The sequence below is a fragment of the Aptenodytes patagonicus genome, chromosome 2, assembly GCF_965638725.1.
Source record: "Aptenodytes patagonicus chromosome 2, bAptPat1.pri.cur, whole genome shotgun sequence".
Taxonomy (NCBI): domain Eukaryota; kingdom Metazoa; phylum Chordata; class Aves; order Sphenisciformes; family Spheniscidae; genus Aptenodytes; species Aptenodytes patagonicus.
Window position 1 is genome coordinate 14320564 of NC_134950.1, and position 27598 is coordinate 14348161.

General features: G+C 41.5%; 1 protein-coding gene across 1 annotated transcript in view; it reads right to left on the bottom strand.

The window, feature by feature from the left end:
• Positions 1–27598, bottom strand: part of DEPTOR (DEP domain containing MTOR interacting protein) — a 75488-nt gene that overhangs the window by 20031 nt on the left and 27859 nt on the right. The window contains exons 4-9 of the mRNA XM_076329178.1: positions 26307–26430; positions 20634–20812; positions 5696–5881; positions 4903–5037; positions 1707–1777; positions 934–1038 (exon numbers count right to left, since the gene is read on the bottom strand). Coding sequence (XP_076185293.1) covers positions 934–1038; positions 1707–1777; positions 4903–5037; positions 5696–5881; positions 20634–20812; positions 26307–26430 — 800 coding nt within the window. The remainder of the gene's footprint in view (positions 1–933; positions 1039–1706; positions 1778–4902; positions 5038–5695; positions 5882–20633; positions 20813–26306; positions 26431–27598) is intronic.

The following is a 27598-nucleotide window of genomic DNA, read 5'->3' on the forward strand; positions in this document are numbered from 1 at the left end:
TCTTTGTGTCTGGCCCAGCCTGGACACTGGAGTAGGGGTAGCAGTTAGTTTCCCTTTCTTGCTTTTATCTGTACTTGGCATAATGCTTTGCTTTCATTTTTCCCACTGTACAAGAGAGTGAGTAATTCACAGATATATGCAGGATATGATGCAAACTCACAGGTAAGACAATGGGCTCTGCATTAGCAGTACAAAAGCCTTCACATGGAATTTGTATTTATTTATTTATTCTTAAATCATGTATGAAAGTATTTAAACTCTTTATGAAATATGAAAGTATCAGACATTCCCCTTTCCAAAATGTCTTGAATCTTTATTGCTTTACAGTGAACAACAGGTTATGCTAGCTTCACTTTGAACAGGTGTGTCGGACTTTGCCTCTTCCTATTGTCCTTCCAAGTCTTCTTTGGTCGACTTGGCAGTGCTAGGTTAACGGTTGGACTCAGTGATCTTAAAGGTCTTTTCCAACCTAAATGATTGTATGACTTCTATATAGACAAAGTCCAGAAGCTGCATACCAACAACCACATAAGTTGCAAAATCAAGAGGAGGGAGGCTAAAATTGTGCAGAGTTGGAAAAAGGTGAAAATAACAAAAAAAAAACACCCCAAAAAACCACACAAAAAAATCACCAAAACCAGCCAACCAACCAAAAAAAATACCCAAAAAAGGGAAAAGATCAAGAAAGTAACTTTGAAAGGATAAATGAGTTTCATGTGAAAAAGGGACCTGAAGAATCTCAAGGACAGAAGAAAAGAAACAGGAGGGGGGTGAAAGGTAGCAGAACTCACTGTGTACAACTGCCTGAAACTGAGAAAATGATCCTCAACCCTGGAAATAAAAGCACCTCTCCCTCCCCTGGTACAGGCAGCCCAAGACCTTCACTGAGCAGCACAAATACGCCCGGTAAATCGTCCCGGTTTGAAAACCCACCTTCATCCCAGCCGCGGCTGCCGGCCCGCTGGGGTCCACAGCTTGGATGTGGCAGGGCTTGCTCCCCCGCACCACAAAGCCCCAGCCCACTGCGTCGCCAACGATCTGGAAAGAGAAAAAAAGGACGTGATCATCTTCGGGCAGCTCGGTGAAATTCAAGGGGGTAACATCTAAATGGTTCAAGACATAATTTCAACATCTCTATACTTCCAACACCATAGTAAAGGACGCTGTGTACAGGCTGCTATATCACTCATGGGAAAGGCTCTATCCAAGTGATACCTCTTGCTTTTAATGAACGTTAAGATGTTGAACTAGGAGGCTGTAAAAAGCAATGCTTCCAATGACTAGGCTCAAAAATGTCTTTACAGAAAGGGTCTCTCTAATAGTGAATATGAATCAAAATTTCTGTCCCATCATAGGCTAGAAGGACCTAAGTAGAAAACTTCAATTTGGGTAGGTAATCCACTCCTGCAGTGCAAGTATTACCAGGAGCACAAAGTCTAGATGAGTTTGTATAATACAAATGTTATTGGCTTTATGTAATTTTACACTTCATTTAAGTCAGCAGTACTACATTGGCATAAAGACAGGATAAACAACTGCAGAATCAGACCTGAAATGTGTGGAAGTACTGATAACGGAGTTTGGGATTTTAAAGTACAAACCTCAGCAAATGCAAATAAGCTCTAATTATCTCATCAGAAAATGTCTGTTTGGATTACCTTATGCATGCAACATGCAGGAAATAAAGAAAAGTACTGGAGACATACCGTAAAAGTTTTTCTTACATATGGGGCTCCAGGCATCAAGAGCTCATCAGCAGTCACGGGTCTCTTTAATACTGTGGAGGTACATAAATGAATATTCAATATAAGCATTCCTCTGGAGTTTTTCCTAATAAGACACAGCGTTGGGATACATCTTTTTGGTCCCACTTCCCATACACTCTTTCAGTTCTTGCAGACTTACTTGAAACTAGTAAAAGAGCCAGGGAAAAGACTGCAGAATAACTCTTGAGTACAAATAATCAGATCTTTGGAAAATCAGGGTGTTTACACAACAAAGTCTGTTGTCTGCAATCAAGATCCACAAAACACTATCACAAACATCAGAAGTGGCTGTTCCTGTGTCCAATGTTGAAATAAGTGACCAACCTTCCTGGCATGGAGCAGCTTTTCTTCCCGGCTCGCTCTGTGCATGTTGGGTGCTCTCTGCTATTTCATCTGAGTCGGGTTTGAATCACAGAATTAAGTAATAAGAAAATTCTGCTTGAGTCAGGAATTATCCCAACAAAGAGATTTCTGCAACTGTAGGCACAGACATCTAACTCCATCTTATCCAGGGACAGCCTAGGTAATCTATAGCTGCCTGGAATTTTACATGAAAGGAAATACCAGTGAGTTTCTGCAGGTGATTCCCCATTGCCTTACTATGTAATGGGGTAATTTTCCCCTGAACAAAGTAAATGTAAAGTTCTGCCAAATCAAATCGATACCATTCTGCATACCAGTTTTTATCTGTCTATAAATGCTTCACAAGATGGAGGACAATGGGAAAATATATGTTGTTCACCATATTTGACTGCTTCACCTCTAAAATTATGGCTGCTTTTCTTTCAGTGATAAATAATTTTGATGATGTCTGCCTTTTGAGTCACAGGTGGAAGATAAAATTTCCCACAGATGGTATTCAAAGACATTCATGAGTTTCTTAATGGCATTCATGGGAGCAGGGAGAATTCTAGCATACAAACCAATATGTATTTTTTTTCTTTCCCATGGATTTTGACAAACTGTCATTTAGCCAGAGTTACACTTTGCAGAGCATGCCTGGTCGACGTAAAAAAACCTGAATGATTATGATCATTCGACAAGTCAGAATCAGGTAAATCATCCACACAGGACTCCCTTGTGTGCCTCCCTTCATTATACCTCCAGAAATTTTTTTTGTTTGATGATTGTTTTTCTACATGACTGGTCAAGTCATGACTTGAGGGTTTTTTAAGTGTTTGCCTACAAGAGAACTCATCTGACAATATACCTCTGCCTTGTGTTTGTTAGCACGCAGTTCAGCGACATGCTCTGGTTCTGGATAGCGGGAAACTATTTGTGAAAAAAATCACTTCATAGTCCAGCAGAGGATTAAGAATTCCTCCATAACATTTACATCTGACAGCCTTATGTTAACCTCTGCGAGATGACCTGTGGATCTGTACTTGCGCTACGGGAGAAATTACCCTACATTGCCCGTAACCGTATAATTCTTAAAAATAAGTCTGTTTATAAGTCTGTTGCTGTCTTCTTTCATATATGAGTCTGTTAAAGCTATTCAAAGTTTGAAAACTAGCCCTAAGGGAGAATTTCTTTTAAAAAATTAGGAATTTATGCAAGGGCAACATCAGCCTGTCCTTTTTCTTCCAGTGTTGTGTAATCAGCTGCATTAAAATAAACTTGTTCTCACTACTCATGGATTGACACTTCGTATATAATCAGAACCATAAATGAATGGAATAGTCGGCATACTTCAGATAACACACACATTTATGGACAGCGCAAGAATGCTGCTTTATCTGTTCCAGAAAATTTTCCAGGATGTAATTAATGATGTACTGGATCCACAGAGCTCACCATACAAAATCTACCAGAGCTTTTCTGGGAAATATATTCTGCCAAAACAGGATAATGTGGCACTCTTCATATAGGGGCAAACACATTGCATATAAGGGTAAACACATCGGAAGGTGGTGCCGAACGCCCAACAGCAGCGTACTCGAAGGATGCAATGACCACCAGCACTGAGAGCATTCCCCCAGGCTGGACAGCAGGTCTGGCGTAGGGGATTATGGCTTCTGCAATCATATGGAGTCCTTCAAATTATTTTAATTTAGAGCCTCATACTGAATTCTCAGGAGAGCCTAAGGAGAGGGAAGGAAATGTGCTAAAAGGAGAAAGAAAGAAAATGTCCCCATAACTACGCCTTTCTTTCTGATGGCCACTCTGCCCAGCAGGAATGAAATGCACTTTAGCTCACTCATCTCCAGAGTAAATTGTCAATGTTTTGAACAGGATTCATATATTGCTTAAAGCACTCTCTAGTAATCATTTCAAATGCCAGCATCCCTTTGAAAGCAAAGCTTACACATATCCACTGAAGCTTTCCCCCGCTGCACAATGGTCCCCACACTATCGGCAGAGACCCAGTAAATTTGAAGTAATAAGGAGCACAAAGGGCAGCAGTGACTCTGCTTTGAAATTCAGGGCTGTTTCTGAGGAAAACGGAGAGGCTGAAACAATACCTACCAATACCTGGTCTCTTTTCCCCTTCCCAGATGTACAGTAAGAAACAACTTTAAGTGAACTGTGGAAGAATGGGTGTGTTTAACCTTCCGGCATGAATAAGAAATCCTTTCAAAAGGAAAATAAGCTTCAACACTACTTTTACCTTCCTAAACAGACCGGTGTAAGACCTAAACAAACAAAAAAGTTGAAATGGTCCCTGACAGGCTGAAACAATGCTGCCTCTTTTTTTAGAGGCTGATGTTTTCTGAGTTGTGTTATTTCATAGCAACTCAAGTGGCCACTGGATAGTTAAACTCTCCTCTGACTTGCACCAAAGGAATGTCTCTAGGAGGAGATTTGAATTGGTTCAGAGCTTGGCAATGAAGAGGCCAAATCTGGGTTTCTGACTGCATGTCCTCCTAAAAGATAAACTACAGCTCAAACCACAATTATGGGCTTGATGAAGAGATTATTGGAGGCAGACCTCTGGCTTGTGTTCAGCAGGACTTCAGGCTAGAGGATGATAATAGTCCCCTCTGGCCTACAAAACCTGTGACGCTGTGAATTTTTAATCTCTCCTTGAAAAGATAAACTTAGATGCGATGCTAGGCATTCTTCACGTCGCCTTCTCCCCAAACAGATGTCTGCACCCTGTCTCCTGTGCATTGTAAGCAATGCTGGTACTCACCAGATTTGGGGTTGCAGAGCACGGGGGGACTGCTGCTGAGCGTTGGGCTACTGCTGAAGTACCCGCTGCTGCCACAGCTACTCATGCTGCTCCTCCGTACTGCCGACACGATCTTTATCTCCTTGGTGGGACTCACTACAAACAGAGAGAAAATACAGAGAGAAAGGGAACTGGTATCAATTATTATACCCATTTCCCTGGTTTCTTTAAAACAATAGCAATAAGCCACACTTTCGCTGACAACACTGGGAAGGGGTTAGTGTGTTTTACATAGTTAGAAGAGTCACTGCATGAGTATGATATACTCATGTATACTGTAGCTAACACGATGGCTGAACTGCTCCCATTGCAGTGTCTTCTAGGAAGTATTTCAATATAAGGAAATAATTTTTTCCATTTTTCCTTCTGCTTCCCACTTATTCCTTCGGTTCTTGCTAGATATTGCTGTACAGCAAATGCTGCAGGACCCCTTCCCCTCATTTTTACTCTTCTCGAAAACTCCACATAGAATATGTAACTAATTACTTTGGGCTTGGAGGGATTTTAACCAGTTCTGTTTGTTCATGGACACTGATTTTTGATCAGCATCTCACATGCTATTGATACAGATGCAAAATCACACCAGGGAGCTAAAGATCTGGTAAATCAAGTGAATGGACAATCCCTATGAACAGGGATACACGATAGCCTGCCCTGCTTTTTTCAGATAAACACTGAAACCCCTTGGCCAAAAAAGGATAGTTGAACATCCCATGGAGTCGCCCTACAGACAGCAGTATAGTTGATGAGTCACCTGAGAGAAAACTGGTGTGTTTTCTGTTGTCATGGTTCTGCTTGCGCAGGCAAAACGGGCTGTCATGGCTTTCTGGCATCAAGCGAGATTTCTCAGTGAGGAGCTCCATTAATCGCCGCCGGCGGCGGAAATTCATTCTGCACTGGTAGAGCAAGTTGCTGTCCATAAAATGGTGCTTGTTGGACACTGGAAAAAGAAATGGATAGAAAGTCTATGCCTGGCAGGACTGAAATCAGAGCATACCTATGTGCAATGTGTGCACTGCACACCTTGGTGTAAGGAAATAACACCCGGAGGTCTCCCCTCTGCAGACTCAGAAGAAGGAGGAAGGTGGTCAGCTTCATGTGGGTAGCTTCAATGTACATGCTTTTATAGCATTGATAACAAAGTAGGAACTTTAGTGGTCACTGCTGAGAGGAATCTTTTACAGTACCTTGATTAATGACAAGCACTTCTTATTGTCAAGTGGAAATGGAAGTACTTTATCTTTCCGTGACAGGTTGCATAATGGTCCATCTCCACACGTGCTCCCTCTGTATGCTGTTTCGTGCTGCCGGTCACTACAGACCAGACTTAGCTCCTTACATCGAGTTTTTTGTAAATTCATCAGTCTAGGGCAGCCCCTGGGAGCTCTGACTGACTACCTCATTTGGAGCTACAGGGCAGCAGAGAATTGAGACCTGTGTATTTCCTCTGTCTTGTTCACCACAGACACCGTGTCCCAGACACTTCCTGCAGGCCACTTCCTCCCCTTCACACGGATACGCAAGGTTTTTTGGAACAGGCACCCAGCCAAAAATCCTTTCTTACATAATGAATAGAAGTCTTAATTATAACCTGTTTTGACACTGAGAGCAAATCCCGGGTTGCTGGTGTCAGAGCAAGAGCACTGAGCCCATCCACAGACTGCAGCATCGCCATAATATCTGCATGTTTGCTGCCACTGATGCTGCATCTTAATAGCGATGAAAAATGCAGCAGTTGGACGGAGCTCTGTGCCAGGTCCCGAAAGTGTTCTGACTCCTTCAGGGCTTGATCGCAGAAAAGCCCTCTGGAGTACTCCCTGCATTAGTACTGCAGCATCTTAAATAGCTGCAGTGGAAGTTTTGGCTGTGTTTTCTCCATCTTCACCTAGCTCCTGTGATCACGTTCCACAGAAATGACTTCCCACAATTGACCTTTTCCATGAAGGATCTAGATTCTGGATTTACCTAGTTTATAAATTGCATTTCTTCCAATATTGAATCATAAGAACTGGTGGGTTATAGATATTTATATGTAGAGTGTAAACAACAACATAGATATGCACTCATACATCAGCTAAGTCTAGTGCTTCATTTGACCTCAACCTCCTACCACAGACACTGAACTTTTGCCTTGCTCTTGGCTCTGCCCCCACTTTCGGCACGTGGGGTCCAAAAGCAGCAGAACCCAAGGCGCTACACCAGATCCAGAGCCTGGAGCCCTGCTGGCCCCCTCTCCCTTCATCCTCATCCCCAACACACTCTTTCTTGCTCTCATCCTTTCTTAACACCTCTGTGTGTCTCAGATTGCTCTCCATGAGCCCCACAGAAGTACATCACATATATGATAGCCTTGCAAAAAAGGCTGTATTTAGGCATAAACTTTCAGTATGTCATTTGACACTTGTGAGCTGCAGGAATATCCTCAAAGAGGAAAAAGCCCAGTCACCTTCTCCAGCAGCTGGTGGTCTCAGGGAGAATATTCATGCCAGGGATGTCAAGTCATCCAGACAATAAAGAAGACGCCAGTCCTAGCCATGGTCCTTGGGGCACAGCCCTCCATACGGATACAGAAACTGCCATATGGGGTGAGACCATATGTCTGTCTTGCAGAGAAGCATGTCTCTTGCCTGCCTGGCCCACTGTCAGAGCGGGGTCACTGTCTGTACAAATGGACTTTCGCCTTTGGAACGCAAGGAATAATCAGGACATGGGAGCCTTCTGAACTGCACATGCTTGTGCTCGAGCTGCCATGCAGACTGTCTGCCCTAGAGTCCCACAGCATGGCATAGGGTATAGGGCATTTCTTAGAGTTTTGAAAAAAGGAAGAGTTTTGAAACTCTACCCTTTTTCCATGAATAAAGCAGAAAGCTCATGCCAGTCAGCCAAACCGTGATGTTTCAGTACCACCTACACAAAAGACCCCTGTTACCTAGATTGCCTGGTTCTGTTGAAGAGCGTCGAAAGAGCCAGTGCCACTTGGCTTTTCTCTGCTTCGTTTTGGTGCTGAACCTGTTGTTTCCTCAAATCAGCCATATGCATCCTCCATGAGCAAAACGGCTTTGCTAAGTCAAATTTAGCATTACAAGCAATTTGTTACTGTGTTCTGACATGTTAATTATTGCAGGCACACACTGCTGCTGTGCTCATCATTTTGGACACATATAGTATGCAACACTATTAAACAACACTTATTAACGATCCCTATTTTTGAAGAACAGAAATAGAGGAGGAGAGATTTGGAGACTTGCCTACATCCACAAAAGGATTTGCTATCAGAGGCACAGTTAATACGTAGGTGTTCACAGCTACCAGTCTCATTTTCAGACCACTGACACAATAAGTAAAAGTAGCAATATCTAGCAATATCCTACCACATTATTAGAATAACCTGATGCAAATACAAAAAACTTCCTTTTCTTTTTTTATGACATCTTAAAGAGTTCCCTGAAACTTAAAAAGACAAGCTCTATTTATTCAGCACACTACTGGGATTCATAACGTTAAGTGAAAGAGGGCCCCCAAATACTCACTTGGAAGTAGAATTACTGTCGCTAACCATTTGCAATATAAGAAATATCAGTATGGTTTCTGGTTCAAGTTAAATATTATGGCACTACAGTTCTCCAGTAAAACTACTCTGTTCTGTTTGTGTCATTAACTAAAGTGCTCTGCCAGTCTTAAGAAATTATGATAATCAGAGATCAACACACACTCGTGTTGCAGACATTGTAAAGCACTCTGAAATTCTAGAATAATCATTGACCATGAAACTACATAATATAAACTTTTTTATGCCAAGATACTGAACATAGTTTAGAATAACAATACTTGTTTTGACTGAAATATTGTAACATTATATACTTAAAATAGCAAAGCTTAGGTCTTACATTGAAGTAATTCATCCCTGCTGCAACTATTTTAGTCCAAGAGTGAATTTTTATACAATAAATACAAGTGGAAAAAGTAAGACCAATGACTGTATGTTGTAGAATATTTGTATATGATTTACATAACAAAGGGTTTGTAGCCAGAATGTTTATGACAAGTAGTATTAGTACAGAACCTGGAGTGCTCATTGATTTTCATAGTTTAATTCCTCGTTTGTACTGATAGTTCACATTTCATGCAAGAGTGTTAGAACAATAGCGTGCATCCTCAGTTTGAGCAAATAAGGTATTTGTAGCACCATGTAACTTTTTGCATATTCCTTGACTAAAAGGTAATGTTTATGTACATTTTAGGAGAAGCTCAAAATATAAACAGGAGTAGATAGCTCAAACTGCCTTCTTGTACATATATCATCAAATAAAATATCTCACCAAAATTACTGGTGTGCTCCATGGGGCTTTTTTTCTTCCTTTTGAATCACCAACTTTCTGACACATTCGTGATTTGAGATGAAATGTCCATGATGCCTAAGGATGAATGTATCTGGAATGGTGTGGGAAAAAGGGATTTCCACACCATGGATCAGAAGGAAGAGGCTGAGGAGGGGGACGCAGACACCAGTGCAGGCTGTCTCTGAAGCTCTCCTCAGGTGCAGTGGCTGACTTGCAGCATTAACCAGGAGGAACTACGCATGCCCCTGTCCTTGATAAATCACAGCTATGTGAATGCCGGATGCAGAGCATGCACAGAAGGTTGTTTTTGTTATGCTTGGTACATAGAATCATAGAATCATTAAGGTTGGAAAAGACCTCTAAGATCATCGAGTCCAACCGTCAACCCAACACCACCATGTCCACTAAACCATGTCCCTAAGTGCCTCATCTACTCGTCTTTTAAATACCTCCAGGGATGGGGACTCAACCACTTCCCTGGGCAGCCTGTTCCAATGTTTCACCACTCTTTCAGTAAAGACATTTTTCCTCACATCCAATCTAAACCTCCCCTGGCGCAATTTGAGGCCATTTCCTCTTGTCCTATTGCTTGTTACTTGGGAGAAGAGACCAACACCCACCTCGCTACAACCTCCTTTCAGGGAGTTGTAGAGAGCGATGAGGTCTCCCCTCAGCCTCCTTTTCTCCAGGCTAAACAACCCCAGTTCCCTCAGCTGCTCCTCATAAGACTTGTTCTCCAGACCCCTCACCAGCCTCGTTGCCCTTCTCTGGACACGCTCCAGCACCTCAACGTCCTTCTTGTAGTGAGGGGCCCAAAACTGAACACAGTATTCGAGGTGCGGCCTCACCAGTGCCGAGTACAGGGGCACGATCACTTCCCTACTCCTGCTGGCCACACTAGTTCTGATACAGGCCAGGAGGCCATTGGCCTTCTTGGCTGCCTGGGCACACTGCCGGCTCATGTTCAGCCAGCTGTCGACCAACACCCCCAGGTCCTTTTCCGACAGGCAGCTTTCCAGCCACTCTTCCCCAAGCCTGTAGCGCTGCATGGGGTTGTTGTGGCCGAAGTGCAGGACCCGGCACTTGGCCTTGTTGAACCTCATACAGTTGGCCTCGGCCCATTGATCCAGCCTGTCCCGATCCCTCTGCAGAGCCTTCCTACCCTCGAGCAGATCAACACTCCCTCCCAACTTGGTGTCGTCTGCAAACTTACTGAGGGTGCACTTGATCCCCTCATCCAGATCATTGATAAAGATATTGCCGGATGAGAGGTACCAGCGCAGACATGGGTGCTCAGCTCAGCTGCTTTAACAGTCTGTGTTTTGCTGCAATCGGCAGAGAAAAGTGAGAGTGAAAAAATTTTCCAAACTGATTGCAGAATGCTGAGAGGACTGCACAGACTTGCTCGGGAGGGATTTCTTTAAAGGTAATTTAGAGGTCGTTACCTCGAGCTAACAGGAGTGTTGACTCAGAGGCAGCAGCAGATAAACTCATGGTGCCCAACAAGGCTCCTGCTCCAGGTATCTGTCCCTCTCGTAGAAGTTGCTGCCTCTGGATAGGGATTGACTTAATTACTCCTGAATTATTTCACTGCCCTTCATAATGCAGCATAGAAAAACAAACTGGCACCCATTTCAGTTTGTCTTAAATTGTCAGGCCATGGCTGATGAGGATCAGGACCTGTATTTGTACATGATGAGGGTGATGTAAAGAGCAAGGTGGGGTGACTTCATGGGTTTTTCGTTCCAATTTAATTCACCAGTGCTCATGTGGCAACACGTTCATGTTACGACGTGCACCTTACGAAACAGAAGGAAACTGTATCAAAGAGAGTAAAGAAAATATATGGTGACTGGCAACCTCCAAAATCATAAAAGGGCACAAGAGCATTTGTGGTCCTGGTGGGAAAGGTACCAACAGTAATTCACAGTCACCGATGTCAAACTTTGGAGGTACAGTTGCAACACATCAGTCTCATCTCCCACACACAGAGGCCACAAAATTTCTCCCAGAAACAGAATTAAAAAACCTATCTTTTAATCTTACAAAACTATAGTTTAATCTTACTTTAAAGCAGCCTGTAATGACCACTTTACTCTTCCCCTTACAAGCTGTTCAAGCCTTCAGTTACTTTCCCTGCCAGGCAATAAAGATTTAACCCAAGGCTGAATTTGTTTAACTTTAGCTGCTAATCCCTGGACTTTGTCACACTTTCATCAGAGAGATCTGGTCAGAAATCTTTGTAAAGAAGTCTGTGAAGTGATGAAGCCAACTCTCAAACATATCTTTGATCAGCTGAATAAATAACAACCCTTAAATTCTGACTTATTTTTTAGCCCTCCTCGAGTCTTCTTCAGACTTTCTTTAGCCTTCCTAAAATCCGACTATCAGAACTGCATGCTCGCAGTTACAACCTCACACCCCTTCTGTTACTTGCTGTCCTCCTTTTTGTACATCTCAGGCTCATAGTAACAGTTAATACAACTGTACCGCACGAAAAGCATAAGCTGGGAACAATTTGTGCCCTGTACATCCTCCTTTCCCTGCACAGCTTTGCTTCACACCAACGAGTGGAGCCTGTATTCTTGTTTCCTAGATGTATTGCCTTCTAGTTATACCATTAGTTATATGAAAACACACCCCATTTTTTGGGTAATGACCATTTAATTAAGAGAGTTCAATTATTTGTTTTACTGTCTCATCTATCCCTAGAGTTTGCGAACTTCATCGGCAAGGATTTCAGATGGTTATTCCCCATTTACCGTACTGTTAAGAAGAGAAAAAACAGATTATTTATTTTGGCATTTCTCTGATTGGTAGCACCTAGTGTTGCAGCTTTAGCGGTTCTTGTGCCTGGCTGCTTCACAGTTTCTGTCCAGATACATAAAATATAAATTGCAACGTCCATGCAAATCTTCTTTCAGCTTCTGATTCTGACATAAAATCCTGGGATCTGCACAGGGCTCAAGCAACCTTTTCTTTCCTTCTTTTGCAAGGAGGCTGATGCACAGCAGAGATAGATAGAAATATTAGCTTTACATTGATTTCATAGAACTGAGGAGGCTTTAGAAAGTACAAAAGCCTATTTTAATAAATGGTGTGACTCATGCCTTAAAAATCAGGCCATTTTCATAACTGTTTTTTCCCCCAAATCCCTCCCACCACTTCAATTCCCCGTGATTTTTAGCGCTGATAATCTGTGTACATCTTCACCGCGGTGATTAATGCTTTCTACCAGCTGAAAGCTGCAGTTCCCAGTAGGCCACATCCAGCGATGCACTCCAGCTGCTCTGCGTGTCCCCAGAAACACAACACTGTCACTGAGCAAGCCCGTGGCTGGAGCTGGGGAACGGCTGCTCTGTGTCGAGGGAGCAGTGGGAAAGAGATCAAAGTTCCCCGAGGAGCCGGATGAGCAGCTTTTCTCAAGAGAGCGGAGGACATGTTGAAGTGTGCGCTTGTTTGTTTGTGTGAGCGTGTGCTTGTGCTGGGGTTAAGAGGAAGAAGTTATAAAAGCATTAGCAGAGTATATGGAGTTTTCAGCACTGATATATCATGTCTTTCCTCACTTAAAGACAAAAGCAGAACTGAACTCTTTCCAGTGGTGCACAACACATTTCCAAGCCTTTCTCTGCACGAGGTAGCAGCCCCAGTCTATTCGCAAGTATACTTTATCTTTTTACTGAGGTAGTTTCCTCTGTTAAGATGACGTTAAACCCAGTTCGAAGCTGCAGGAGATCATTCTGGACCTTCACTCTTACTGGCTGCAATGGTCTGTGCCTTCATATAGCAAGTCACAGATGACTGTACCAGTTGTGACCTCTGAAGTGGCAGAACATTGCCCCAAAAGAGTTGAGGTATGGAGGATGATGAGACATGCTGGCAGGCTGCAGAGAGCAACGGGGGGGCTGCTGGCTTATCTGAAGGCGGGTACGGCCCGAGCTGCTCCCGCCACCTCCCAAGGCATGCCCAGGGAAGGCTCTGGCTCCAGCCCTGCATCCTTTTGCTTCCTCGCTCCCCTCTCCTAAGCAGAACCAGTGTTTAAAAAGGAAGGAAACAAATCATCACTGTAAAATAACAGTTCCTTAAAAAAAAGCCTCTCTCCATGGATAGCATACAGCTTGCTGAGCCCATCTCCTCTGTGCCTCAGGCCTTTTGCCAGCGCAGTTTCGGTCCCTTGCCAGAGAAGCAGTGGAAGTGTGTGTGTCCACTTTGGCTTGCACAGAGCAAGGGTGAGCCTGCGAGCTTGGAAAACACCGACCAGCTGCTGAGACCCGCACAGTGCGGCTCCCGGGCTTTCGGCTGCCCCCCTCCCCCCCACTCCACGTTGCCCACCTCTGCCGCACGACCCCGCCACTCCTGCCCCGTCCCTCTTCCACTCCTGCCTTGCACCAACGCACGTGCGGCTGGAGGAGAATAACCGACACTTTATTCTGCATTGGACAATGCTTTTCCCACTCCTCTCAAAGCTTTCCTGTTTTTCTAAAGCTAATCTGGCATCTGCAAATGCATTTTCATAATGGCACCTATTCAGATTAGTTTCCTTTTACACATTGATGAATTCCACCTGCTTGGAGCTCCCTCAAATCAAGGAAGAGAGACTACAGATGTTCAGCAAGCACAGGGCCTTGGGTCTTGGATTCCCTGCACCATATAAACACGACACTTGCATCTCCACCTTTTATGAATGTATATATGCTATGTAGACTGTAGATAAGCCCACCTGCAAATGCACTCAACTGGCATGTTAAACTCTTGGCAGTGCAGCTGTACTAAACGGTATTGTTTTCTCATTTAGATTACAAGGAATTCGCTTTGAATGGACAACGGATCTAAGCTCGAACTGCTCTCCTTTCCACCGACCCTGTCGTATAAAACTGCAAGGCAGATCCTGGCACTGAAATACAAAATCCAGAGAGCTGTTCCAGCTCATCCTAGCTCAAGGTGAAGCCAGTAAGCGTGTCCAGAAGTAAGTAGGTCCTGGACCTGTAAGTAGTTCCAGAAAAAAAGCTGTGGTATAATTAGAGAACCGTGTCTCCTGAGTTGTTTCAATGAACTGTGGTATATTCATGTACTGCAAAAAAAGTCTAGACAACTTTTATACTGCCTTTAAAGCATCAGGATTATGATAGACAACTGTCAAAAGTTCCTTGGGAACTGAAATACAGAGTATTCTGCTCTTATTAAAGTGGTATGTTCTGCCTAGTGCATTAACATTTTATTTCAGCTGCCCTAAAATAGGTATGCAAATAAGTGTTTCTATATACATTTTGTCTTTCCAGTACGTTTGCCATCTATTTGCAGTCTATTTTCAAATACACATGACTTACTCTAGCATGAAAAGCCAGTGTTGAATCACACGCATTTCAGCAGTCTTTTCAGTTTGTATATGAGGATTTATCGTCTTTAATTTAGCAAGTTTATAGAACATCATAGCCAACTGCTTTTCTTTGCTTCCAAATAAAGTATGGAAAGTACAGTCTGTGGCAAGGGAAGCAGAAGATGAAAAGGCCCATCTGGGTATCTTTTTTCTGTTGCAGCTATTAAAAACTGAAACCCATTCCCTGTCAGTAAAATAATAGAATTCGGTAGTTAATATGAAAAGAAGTCTTCATATGTTATTTCCATAATGCATAGAGCGTGCGGCTCTTTCAAAAACCAAACCTATTCCTGCTTTAGATAAAGACAACTGCAACAAGAGCACAATGAGAAGTCGATCGATAGAATAGGAGCTGGAAGATTATACAATTACATACAAAGTTCTTATTCTCCGACTTTCCTACCAGGGCGAAATCATGAAAAATATGCAAAGTGGTCTCCAGATTTAGCATAAGTGGTTGAATTACCGTGGGTGAGGTTACTGCCCCTATGTATGGGAACTGCCAGGGAAGAACTGCCATACAAATAAACAACCGAGTGCCTCCACATGGCATCGTCTCAGGGGGAACCGAGTTTATAATAAAAACAAAGTTGTGTTGCAGGACTTCAAAGACTAACTGAAGGTTTGTGTTTTACTGAGATAAATCAAGGCACCATCTGTAAAAATGTGATGTTTTATAGATTTTAGTATGGAGTATACACAAGGAATGCTTGGATATATCCAACAGCTGATGTGATCCAGGTGTTACATCAAATAGAAAAAATATATAAAAAACCCCTATGTGTTAATTTTGGAGGAGAAAACCTATGACCATTTAAGTCAAAGATTTATGGGATGGTTCAATGGCACTTATAAATTGCTACCTGTAGTTGATATTTCCAAGAAAAGGGGTTCCAAAGAGAAATCTCAAATTAAGGAAGAAGTGTATATCTCATATATATGGCAAGTTTTCACTTACAAAGGAAGAAATGTCAGCTAATCATAAGCAATTTGACATCTAAAATAAATGTAACAACACATACTTTACACTTTACAGAAATTTTAGATGAGAGGGAAAGCTTTTCAACAAAAGCAAAAGAAATAATACTTTGTTAGATATTTAATCTACTTCCATAATTATAACAAACTTTCAACTGCATCTTGATGCTTAAAACTAAATGCACTGATTGTCTTGTTAATGGAAATTTTGCTGTATAAAGGTACAGAGACCTTGCAAAGAATAGGGAAAATTAAATATACGTTTTAAGACTTTTCTGCAGAGACAGGGAGATAGCATATGTCAATATTTACTGTTCTCACTAAGTCACTACAAAATGTTTGTTTTCATCTCTGAAAGTAATTTTCACAGTGGAGTTTTGCTGATAAAAGATTAACTCTTGAGAGGTGGTAAGCACCTGCTTCTGTGCTAAGCCAGCAGAACATGTGCATGCCTTGAACGCACCAGGTCTGGCCAAGTGCAATTAACTCTATAAAACTTTTTAAAGCTGAAAGGTATTCTAAAGGGGGATGGGGGCAGAAGACACTTATATCATGCCTAGGACATCTTACCACATATTTACTATCATTATAAAATCCTAGCACTGATAAAATGTTTCAAAGAAGATACCTGCTAGCAAGTCATCTCCAAAAGAGATTTTTCCACCCCTCACTCATTCAGGAAAGCAAAGTCTATGGCCTTTCCAAACCCCATCACACGTGTTCCTTTGCTGGTCTAAGGTTCGGAATCTGCATCCCGCGCCCCTGGAGCAGAGTGGAGAGCCATGCCAACCGCTTCATGCTGAACCGTGCTGTGGTCACTGCCTGGGGAAGGTGCTGGAGGGATGTCAGGTCCTGTGTGTCAGAGAGGAAATAACACCAAGCGCATGCAGTCAAAGGTAAGCAGCAGCTTGGGAAAATAGCAACAGCAAAAGAGAGAGAATGTGGTCTGGCACGGGAAGGCAAAAGCCACTGCTCAGACCTAGGCTTCTTACAGGCTCGACCGAGAGAGCAGCACATGCTGTACTGTCTGCGGTGCAGGGCAATCGCTACGTGTTTACAATCCGCAACATATTGAAAAGTATTTCTAAATGTGATATGGTTTGGTCGCTGCCACACAGGAAATGCAAATATTCATCTTGCAAAGTGCAGGTGCTATCCTAAGAAGTTATAGGTTCCTCTTAACAGTATTAACCAGATTTTAAAATGGAAAGTATTTATCACTTGAGATTCCACACCTTAAACCTTTCTGCAAGGCAGGCAGATGTTTCTCCATCCCCCCAGCTTCCATACCCAACGAGTCCTTGGAGGAGGACAGGAGGACTTAGCCTGTCATGTCAGTGGTGCTCTGCTCCTGGGTGCAGGGTAAATAAGTGCTGCAGCAAGTGCCGTAACCAAGTATGAGCCAAAAAATGATGCCAGAAAGAGCCCTGTAGATACCCTCTTTCCTCCTTGGACATCTCAGTATCTGTTTTCCAGACTGAGCAAGGGCTCTGACTGTGTGTGGATGTTCATGCTCTCCTCTGCCTGCCCCCCAGCCCATCCTCGCTTTGGTCTGATCTACCCTGGAGCTGGCAGAGAACTTCCTTCTTCTCTTGCTGCACATGAATTTTGACCACAGTAGCTAATCTGTCTCACCATTTCCATATGAAGAAGAACTAGGAAAGATCCAGTCTCCTGGAGGGAAGTCTTATCTATTAATATTACAAAGCTCTATATACCCTCAGAAATGGGATTTTCCACAGCTGACAAATGTGTTCTGTGCGCCTTTTGTCCCTGCCCTTATTGAACGTGCATCACTGTGTTTATAATGCTTCGCACAATCTTTATTCCTATATTCTGGCAAAGACCATCGGTGTTCACAAATGCAGAATAACTACTGGCAATTACACCACCAACACAAGCCTTCAAGAAACGTACAGTGCATAATACCCTGCTACCTATACTTCTTTTATTCCATAGTACCTGGGGGTACCAGTCCATAGGAAAGGACATCTGGCTCCTACTCGTGAAAATGGTGGTTTGTGGGTTACTATTTGTACGCGCCAGTGGGATTTTGGAAGGAAGCAATTCAGCACTTAAGCACGTTTCATCATTTTCACGTATAGCAGGGGAAGTATGTATAGTTATATACGCCCAAAGAGATCAGGAAGATTTTTTTAAACTGAAACATTTGATGTTTTTACAGCATTTATACAATTGCTCTTAAACTGCTGTTTTCCTTTTTAAAATTAGCATCAGTGTTTGTTTCCTGTATGAAACCTGGTTTGTGTCTGACCAATTAAAGTGAAGATAAATGTGACAGGAAGCTGTTTTGAATACAGTACCTCAGCTGCAGAATAGAGCTTCTCTGAGTAATTGAAATGAAAGTCAGTACCAGTAAAAATAAATTGCACAATTCAGTTGTGGCTGGAAAATTACTACTGAGATTGACAACTTGATGCAACTATTTCTATTACTTTTTATTGCATTAGGCAAGGTAATAAATACTTCATAAGAATAGCAGAGCGAGCTTTATTGTATTCCATATTGTGGATAGCAAACAATACTGCTAGCAAAAGATTGCCTTTAAGGCGGGAAAATGTTTTATTCTCCTCTCCTGCACAGCCGAGAGTCTTTCTGCTGGTTCTACCAACAAGGATGCCAATTAGTGTCAAGTAACATTTTGGTACTGCTGTTGAGATACAAAACAAAGGGAGCTTAGTATGGTGAAATGAATTTACTGTACTAAGAGACAGAAAAATACCTTTTTTTTTTTTTTTTTTTTTGTAATTGGACCTAGAATTCAATGAGACGGGGAGAAAAAAGAGAATACCACTCCTGCCATTTTATAGTTTATATCCCCAATTCTGTACTGGGAGTTCTCATTTCAAGCTCCCTTCTTAGAGGAAGCCAGCATTACACAAACCTTCAAAATGCACAGATCATATCCACTTGCTAAGGTGAACCCTGCACCAGCTCTGTGTTAATTCTGCTAATACTTTCATCAATATTTCTAACACTATCTAGACAAATTGTTTCAGTGAAATCCAGAGGAGAATGAAATTTCCTGTTTAGGAGTGTGCACAAAGCATGTCCACTTGTAAAGATAAATCTCAAGGACATCATTCAGTTTTATTTCACTTCCAGCTTCCCCATCAAGTCAGTGTGAAATCCCCACTGAGTTATCTTTGCCCCAATAAAAGCTGAGTGAGGAAGATGACGGTACCTCGGAGTGAGAAGGCCACTTCCTCAGCAGTCAACCAATTCCCAGCACCCCGTTTGCAGTCACTTCATGAGTTTCAAACCTCTTTCTAACAGGGAGCTTTGCATGTGCTCTTGACTGCTAGAAGAGGATGGGCAGGGGATAAATCTGCAAAACTAGCCAGGGCAATCCATACAGGTGAGCAGGGCCAGCATCGCTCAGGAATACCCCCAGAAACCCAGCTTGACAGGGGCAAAATTATTTCCCTGCCAAGGTGCACTGCTGAGCATTTGCCTTAGTTAATGAAACAATGGTTGATCTGCAATAAAAGCTATATCCTGACTTTCTTAGCTTTGCAAAGATTTCAATAGCAAAGTAAATCCAGCTTTGCATCAAATGTCAAGTCCTGACTTTATTTCCTCTGCAAAAACATCAACAGCAGCGTAAATCTAACTTCTGGGTTTTTTTTTTTCTATTTTTTTTTTAAAGGAAAGTTCACCTTGTATATAATACACAGAAAATGCTTGGGTAAAAGTAGGAATGAAATCACTGCTGCTATAAAGAGGAGAGGTGGCATACCTTCTCTGTCCATCAAGCTCCAAGCAGTTGGCACCCTATAAATCATAGGAAGCACAGGGGTAATTATAGAACTGGAAGCTGATTACTGTAAACATTCAGAAGTAGCTCCTAGTAGTTGGAAGCTAAAGATAATGTGAGCATGATTACAACCACGAAGGAACTGTGCAGGTCGCTTATACCCCCATTTTTCTCTATTCCTTAAAACTAGGTTTTCTCACAAAGCAACAAGCAACCTCATCAATCTATCACCTTGTATATTAACCTGTTAATATTGTGAATTGTTTGTTCTCTGTCAGAATTGGTGTTGATGTGACAACATTGGGATCACAAAGATCTGATTCCCGTTGTGCATTAAGCAACGTAGCTAACAGCTTCTGCCAGCTTGTTCTGTCATCTCCTGGCATCCCTTCATCACTCCTAGAGGCACTGCAACGCATTTATGGTGGAAAAAGCCTGGTCACAGAAAGGCAACTTGCACTGAGAGTAGATGATGACAACATGTAAAATGGGGTTTAGTGCCAGGGGTGTTCGTTTCTTCACCCTCAGGGCAGTATGGAGAGAAAACTCTGTCTCCTCCATCCTTAACAGAGGGAGATCCTTTGTGAAGGTGCATCTGCCAGACACATTGTGCTGGACCATGAATAAATATTCAATTCCTGCCTCAAAGAAGTTACACCACCAGGACAAATATAATAACACTTCAGCTGAAAACAATATCCTCTTTCTTGCCCAAACATACTAGAATGACTCTGCAACATGACCAAGAGGGAAAGCTGCTTTTCTGGCACCAGATTGTGCTCTGCTCCTGCCCTCAAGTAGGAAGACATACAGAACCTGTCATTTTTATTCTACATAGAGAATTTAGCTTATTTATGGCTCTAATCGCTACTTGATCCTTACAAAACTATCTACTTCAATTATACATATCGCTGATAAGTTCTACAAGTTAATTACCACAAGCATAGGAGCGTTGATTTTCATTCACATCCTTATGTTGTTATTATACAATCCCAAATTCTAGCTGTATTCTGCATTTGAGGCAGAATTTTCAGAACTAGTACACTGAGCTTTTGAAAAAGCCACCCTTTTATTAAATAAAGTTACCTAGACTCCTATCTGAAATTATTTAGAACTTGGACATATTATGACCAAGATGACAAGAGCCCCTCCACATGATTTGACCTGAAGAAAGTGTTACAAAAAATGTAGCTTTTGTACCTGGCAGTAAATTTCTCACCATGCTGTATAATCCCGTGCTCCAAAAGTCTGCGGCCAAGCTGCTCTGCTTCAGACCGTGTCGTGGCCTCTCCTTCCTGGATCAGCCAGTCAATGAACTCTGATGCCACGAAGGTCCGTTCGTACTTGACTCCTTCCTCTTCCCTGGCTTGCAGAAGAGTATTTTCAGAACTCATCAGCCTAGTATAGGGGGAAAAAAATTGGTAGGGAAAATGGCTCTTCAGAAAAGCAACTTCAGATCTATTCTGGCAAATCTCACTGATATTAAGCAAACATAAGTGAACCTTTCACCGACTTACTAAATCTTTCCTGAAGCTATCAGTCTAAACTTAGGATGTGAATTATAACTGCTTAGTCAAGAACTTCGGGCTTTATATCCCTGTGTGAAGTTAATGCTTTCTTGTTTTTTCCCTAAAAGAAAACAAGGTTTTTCAGTTTCACGTTTCCCCTATTTAGTTCTTCAGCTTCTCTAAAAGTTATTGTATAATCAACTTTGAAACAAAATTAGCCTAAAAGCACCAGATTGTGGCTAACATGTTCAAAAATTCCTAATTAATTTTTACAGCTAGCAGGACCATGCCCCAAAGTCATTTAGATGGTTTTGAAAACTCCCCATAAGCTCTAAAACATCTGCAGAAAAATTCAAGAGGAAGAAAAAAAGGTAGTTTTGTGATTTGGGTGGTTGATAAATATTTAGCATCCAACACTTAGCGATGCAGCTGCAATCAGTGAGTTACACACCTGAAGACATTTTAACATCTGACTCTCAGTCTCTGTGTCTCAGCTGGCTCCGTGTAACACCAGAGTTCAGAGGAACATCCTGAGGTGTCTCTAAATCTCCTAGCAATTGGCATGTACTAGCTTAAAGATACTAATAAAATTCTTCTCCATTCAAGTAACCTACACAAATAACACAGTATTAAAAAAAAAACAAGAAAAAAAAAACCTGTGTTTTGTTAATGCAAAAGTAAGATTGACAGTTCGAAAGAGAAGACAGTTTGAAAGAAGAAATGAGAATCACTCCCTTTTAATACAGAATCCCACTTTTTTTTGATCAAAAATTTGAATTTCATGCAAATCCATACATGGGCCATCTCCTTCTTAAACGTCCAGCATGTCCAGAGTTCATGGAATATAACTTCACCTCCTTTGGGAGGCATCAGAAAAATCTGTGCTATAAGAACACAGAGAGAAGTTTCATTTGAAATGACAATGAAAAGATTTGACAGGATCCAGCCCCTGTTATTTCACCCAAAAGATATAGATATCTTCCCTTGACTTTAACGAGGGCTAACCAGAAGCCTGAACTGACTGGATCTGACCACCAGGCAGCAGATCATCAAACCAGGCAAAGGCTGCTCAACCACAGCTGTATGTCAGTGGCAGATATAATGAACTGCTCATTTAGATGTTGGTGCATCATTGCCGGCACCTCTGAGCTGAGTAAGAACTAAGAAAATCAAAATTAGCTGAAGTCAGGGATGAGGCCAAAAGCAAGAGCATGTGCCACAGGGGACAAGGTATTGACTCCAGAAGTCTTGCAAAGACTTTATTCTTTTTCATATTTTGATTTACAAGCGTCTGCATGCAAGGCAACATTTTGTCCCAGACTAACCACATCTAATACACACAGAGCTTCAAGGGACCATCTTCAAATGCGTCCCGTTCACCAGGCTTTTTTCACCCCAGAAAAAAAAACCCAACCCAAAGCTCGTGTCTTTTCACACCATCTGCTGCATGGTTACCCAAAATTGGTTACCCAGGCTCTGCGGGCACCTAATAAAACATCCTTAGGATTGTGTTAATTGTTCTTTGATGAGTCTGTAATTAGTTGACCAGCTCATTGAAGTTGCAGATAGAGAGGTCTTTGAAAAAGAGATGCTCATCATTAGATTTTTACAGAGACACAAAAGAAATTTGGAAAAATATCAAGTGGAAAAACACTCAGCTTGACATTTCACACCCTTCTGCATGTGCCCAGAATAGCACTGCAAAGGATTTGGACTTGTGAACAAACAGACATGACAAATAGACAGTTTAACAAACCTAGAAACAACAATCCATAGATTGACATCACTCACTGAAGTAAATCACTGTAACTCCACAGCTCTCAACAAAGCTGTACCAATTTACATCAGCCAAAAACCTGGCCTTTCATTAGGCAGAATCGGAAACTGCCTCTATCTCTTCCATTTTCTCCTTGTTTCAAAAAAACATGAGGCCATTCATGTGAAAACATATTATTTGCTAAAACTGGTGTTACCCTGCATTAAGGGAATGTATTTATCCAAACACTGACATTCAAACCCTTTTCAAAAGAAAATTTTAACCTTCTTTTATCTAAATAACTGCACCAGAGGATAAATTTGAATCAACCACTGATGAGTTAAAATGAAAGTGATTCAAAGAACGCAGTCTCAAAATTATCTGAATGATTTCCTGAAATTAAAACCATAAATCTGCACTTCTTTCACTGTGAAATCTGGTTGAAAAATCTCAGTGGAAGTCAACGTCATGAGATGACTTATAGCTCTTTAAGTTGACTGCACCAGAAACACAACAATCCTGTGTGCCTGACCAAAACCTACTGAGAATTGCAAATATCATAAAAATAGGATGCCTGCACAACTTGATTTTTTTTTTTTTAAAGCTATGAAAGGTCTGTGCTGGATTTATTTAAGATTTGCAGGGAGGGTTTTGTTGAACAGGAAACATGTTTATCTCATTTGATCTATTTGGTTAGTCCTATAGAGTATGAAAACTGATATACCATCTTTGGATCTGATAAACTATTCAACAATTTTCAGGTAAAGCTGTAGGAAAACCAGTAGGTTTCATCTCTAGTTATAAACTTGAAACTCAAAGCATGTTCACAGAAAAGATTACCAAAGTTTGCAATGATGTGCAGGGAATCTGAGCTGATTTATGATTTTCAGTGCAAATGAAGGGAGAATACAGTCAGAGACTGATTTTAAATCTTCTAATGGCACAAGGACAGCCACCGAAGACATCCACAGTAGGTGAAGGAGGTAATGCCACAAGAGAGGAGCATCCAGGGTACAAGAAGCTTTGGGGTCACACAGAAGGGAGACAGGGAAAGGGAGCTCCTCACCATGGGGACAGACCTAATGTTCCCGTGTCCCAGGGCAGAGCACAGGGCGTTTACCCGAAACAGCTGTCTGAATGCAGGGAACCTGCCTAATGCATCCATTCCTCTGCCCATGCAACAACCTGCTGATCCTCCTAAAGCATTTTGCTCATTTTACCCATTGAGGGTACCAATCTGCATGGACTGCTGTTGGCTAACGTCTGCAATTTTTGGCAAGCACAAACTACACTGGCTTCTGAATGTAACGGTACACCAGCCCTAATGCAGTGCGTGGAGAGGGCAGGAAATAGCATTATAATATCTATCTTAAACTAGCAAAGCCTAGTGAAGATCAACAGCATCTACAAAATTAGACACAGATTTTTAAAATATGTTGGATTCAGATTTCCTTTGGCATAGTTGCATTTCTCTTGAAATTAGGCCAACAGGCATTTTGATAAACAAGTTGAATATACTGGTAAGTGATTTCACGTCTCTGCATGAATACTTTTCTCCAGTTGTTGCCATTTAATAACTATTTGAATTGCACTGAATTCATATTTTCTTTCTCAACACTATAAGCAAACTGATACAACAGATATATTACACATGCACACATCTCATTGCAGAACTCTTTCTGTAGTAGTCTGACTTTCAGTATTAGATTTTGAGTTTAAAATGCATCCAATGAAACTGTGAAGGTGTGGCTAATAAGCGTGCATGGACAAGGGACCTAACGAAATCCGAGTGCTCTGCACACTGGATTTGCTGCAACCAACAAAGTGAAGCCCAGATACCTCAGGTATGTGTTCTTATCTCCCATGAATATGAAGTATTTCCAGTGATCCATGGAGAATTTTGACTAGTTTTGACTGTCACAGACTGGTTTTGAAAGGCCATGTATTTTTAATCTATACTATATTTAGCACTCAGGGCTGGTTTTAAAAGTTTCTGAACCCTTTAGATACGTTGCCTAGGAGCAATCACCTCATGAGGATGCAGTTATATTTAGATATAGGTGCTGCTTTTGGCATTAACTCCTTTTCCAAGATAAGAACGATCTATACTGTTATGAACATTTTTCTGCTAGTACAGTGTTGGACAAACTGGATACTAGACATTGGTTTGGAGACAGTTCTTCACACAGAGAAATGGGGATGGAAGCAGACACTGGCAGAACAGAGTCCTTCCCACCATGGCTCCTTTCATTCAGAGGACTGTTATCAGCCTCACCAACAAAGAATGATTTTTCTCACAGAATAGAAATAGAAATATAGGCAACAAATAGAAAAAAAGGTTTGCTACTATAGACATACCGACCGGTTTTTGATAGTATGGGCCAGGCTTGCAGGCACTGCATGTTACAGAGTCTAAAGGAGCAAACACTGTGCTTAGTAAGTCACAGGAGATTTTGGAGATGAGTGATTCAATTCATCTGTTCCAATGCATCCAATGAAGGATTTTTTCCAGTGGTGTATTTTCTTGTGTCTTATACAATTATTTTTTTTACTTTAAATAGTCACAGTTACTGAGTGTCAGGCAATTTTATATGATGGGTGCAACAAAAGGAGTGGCATTTACAATTATTGGTTTATATTTCAGTTTAATTGCTCTTTCACCAAATGGACCTTCAGAGCCTTCTAACCTTGAAAACAGTATTTATCACCAGCTTTTAAACTTGGGATTGTCCTGAGTGCTTTATTCTAAGAGGGAAGCAAAATTACTCCAGCCAGAAGGCACAGCATCTCTCCCAGCTGCTGTATGCTTCTGCTCTAACCAAGCAGGAGAGTGGGGGGGATTCAGTCTGGAGCAATACTTCAAGCTTTTTGGCAAATAACATATCACAACTTTCGCGTTAGTTTGTAGCATATGCCAACATGCATTTTATTCACTCTTCTTGAAAGTACCATGTCACAATCTCTACATCCTGAATAAAAATGTCATTAATTATAGATTGGGAAGTACGCTTAAGCTGCCTAGTTATTTGACGGAAGTAATCCAGTGGGATATTCAGTATCTCAGCATAATCATCTGTTTCAAATCTTAATTAGATGTTCTTGGCTGGGATTTTTTTGAAACTACATTTAATATAACCATTCTGATGTAGAAGCTTTGCAGACTGGAACACTGAAGATTAATTTCACCTATTATTTAAAATCATACCTCCTGGTGAAGATAAGGAGTCTCAACAGATATGTAGCCACTCGTTCAGTACATGTTGATGTACTAAAGGTTTAGGTCTTGTGATTACAATTTTACATGACAAATCATCCATTAGTAATTATTTTTACAGAGTAGAGTTCAAGGGCTTAAATTTACATTGGGTTCTCATACAGGATGTATTTACAACCCCGAACATAAGAAAATGCAATTTCATTTTAAACAAAATGCTACAAGTGAACACGGTAGAAAAGTGAAAGGGAAATGGGAAAGAGAGAGAAGGGTTACCAAACAGAGTCACGGGATTACCCAGACCCACTCTTGCATGATTTGAAAGACTCTGACTATTCAAAAATAGATTAACAAGTATCATTTGCCTCCTGTGGTACTATTAGCAACACATTATGGATACTGAAAGCAACATACTTTTCATACAGTCTTTGTCCTCTCATGAAGACCTTCACCTCATTGTCCAGTGGAAACGTCCCGTCATCTTTTCTGAAGCGGTAGAACAGTTTGACATCCTTGAATTCCTTATGCTCATCACAGACTGAAAGGTAAAATAAAAAAAATTTCATAGGGATGTTAAGGAGTTGAGGATCCATTTAGCAGGTATCACTGCTGAACTTCAAAGCAAGCACGTATGGAGCCTAACCCCCTGTATTTGTGAGCATACAACTTTATTCAGTTCTAATAACTGATGAAAGGCTGGAGAAAACTTTCAGACAGGTAACCAAATTTCTAGGTGAGGGGGATAGGTGTTCATCAGTTTTGTGAGTATTACTGTGAACATAAAGAGCAAAAAAGCATCCATCTCCTATATACCTGGAAAACCTTTTGATGAAAATAGTCTGTTAGCTTGGTTAAAAGGCCCCCAGTGTGGAACACCCAATAATTTAAGGATTGGCAAACTTCTTAAAGTTACTTGTATCAGTTGAGTGATGCTGTAGGAAACTTGAGACTCACTGCAGAAACAGTCAAAATCAAAGCCTTCTGCCCTCTTAAAATCGTCCCAATTGCTCCGCCATGCCAGCTAGCAAATGGTAGGTACAACAGCAGCACAATGCAAAATGCTAAATTTTAAGGTTTATAAGAGAGCAGCTGACAATGGGCTCCTGTAAATGCAGAACAGAGCTCCAGCAAGGGCATAAATTAATGAGAAAGATATCCCAACCAAGCTGCTCCTAGCAGAGTTGTCAGCCCACATACATGGGCTCACCTTCTGCACCAGAGAAGCAGGAACTGGTACCACTTTCACTTGACACGGGAGTTGAAAGGATGCTCTGAGCATCCTGCAGAACCTGATTGAACCTCTCCGAATTTGCCCTAGCTCACTTCGCAAACGAATTCATTACATTTCAGTGCAAACATTAATTTTTTTAAGAAACACCTGCTCTATGTGTAATATATACACACATATACGTAAAATTTGTATGGAAGTTACAGTGTGCAATTGGATCCTGAGGTAGAAAACATTTGAAGGTTGTTAAAGCTTTAAACAAGCATTCAGCAATAAAACATCTATTGCTCAATTAAATTAAGTCACTCAGGCATCCACGCAACTCTTCACTGACATTTTCTCAATAGAGGATTAAGTAGTCAGATTTGAAAACCCTATAATTACTTTATTCTTTAACTATCTATCGTCAGTCCCAGTTTCCATAACAACCCAGAATTTTAATTTAATTGCTGAGCAGAAGCTGTAGAAGTGGCACTCA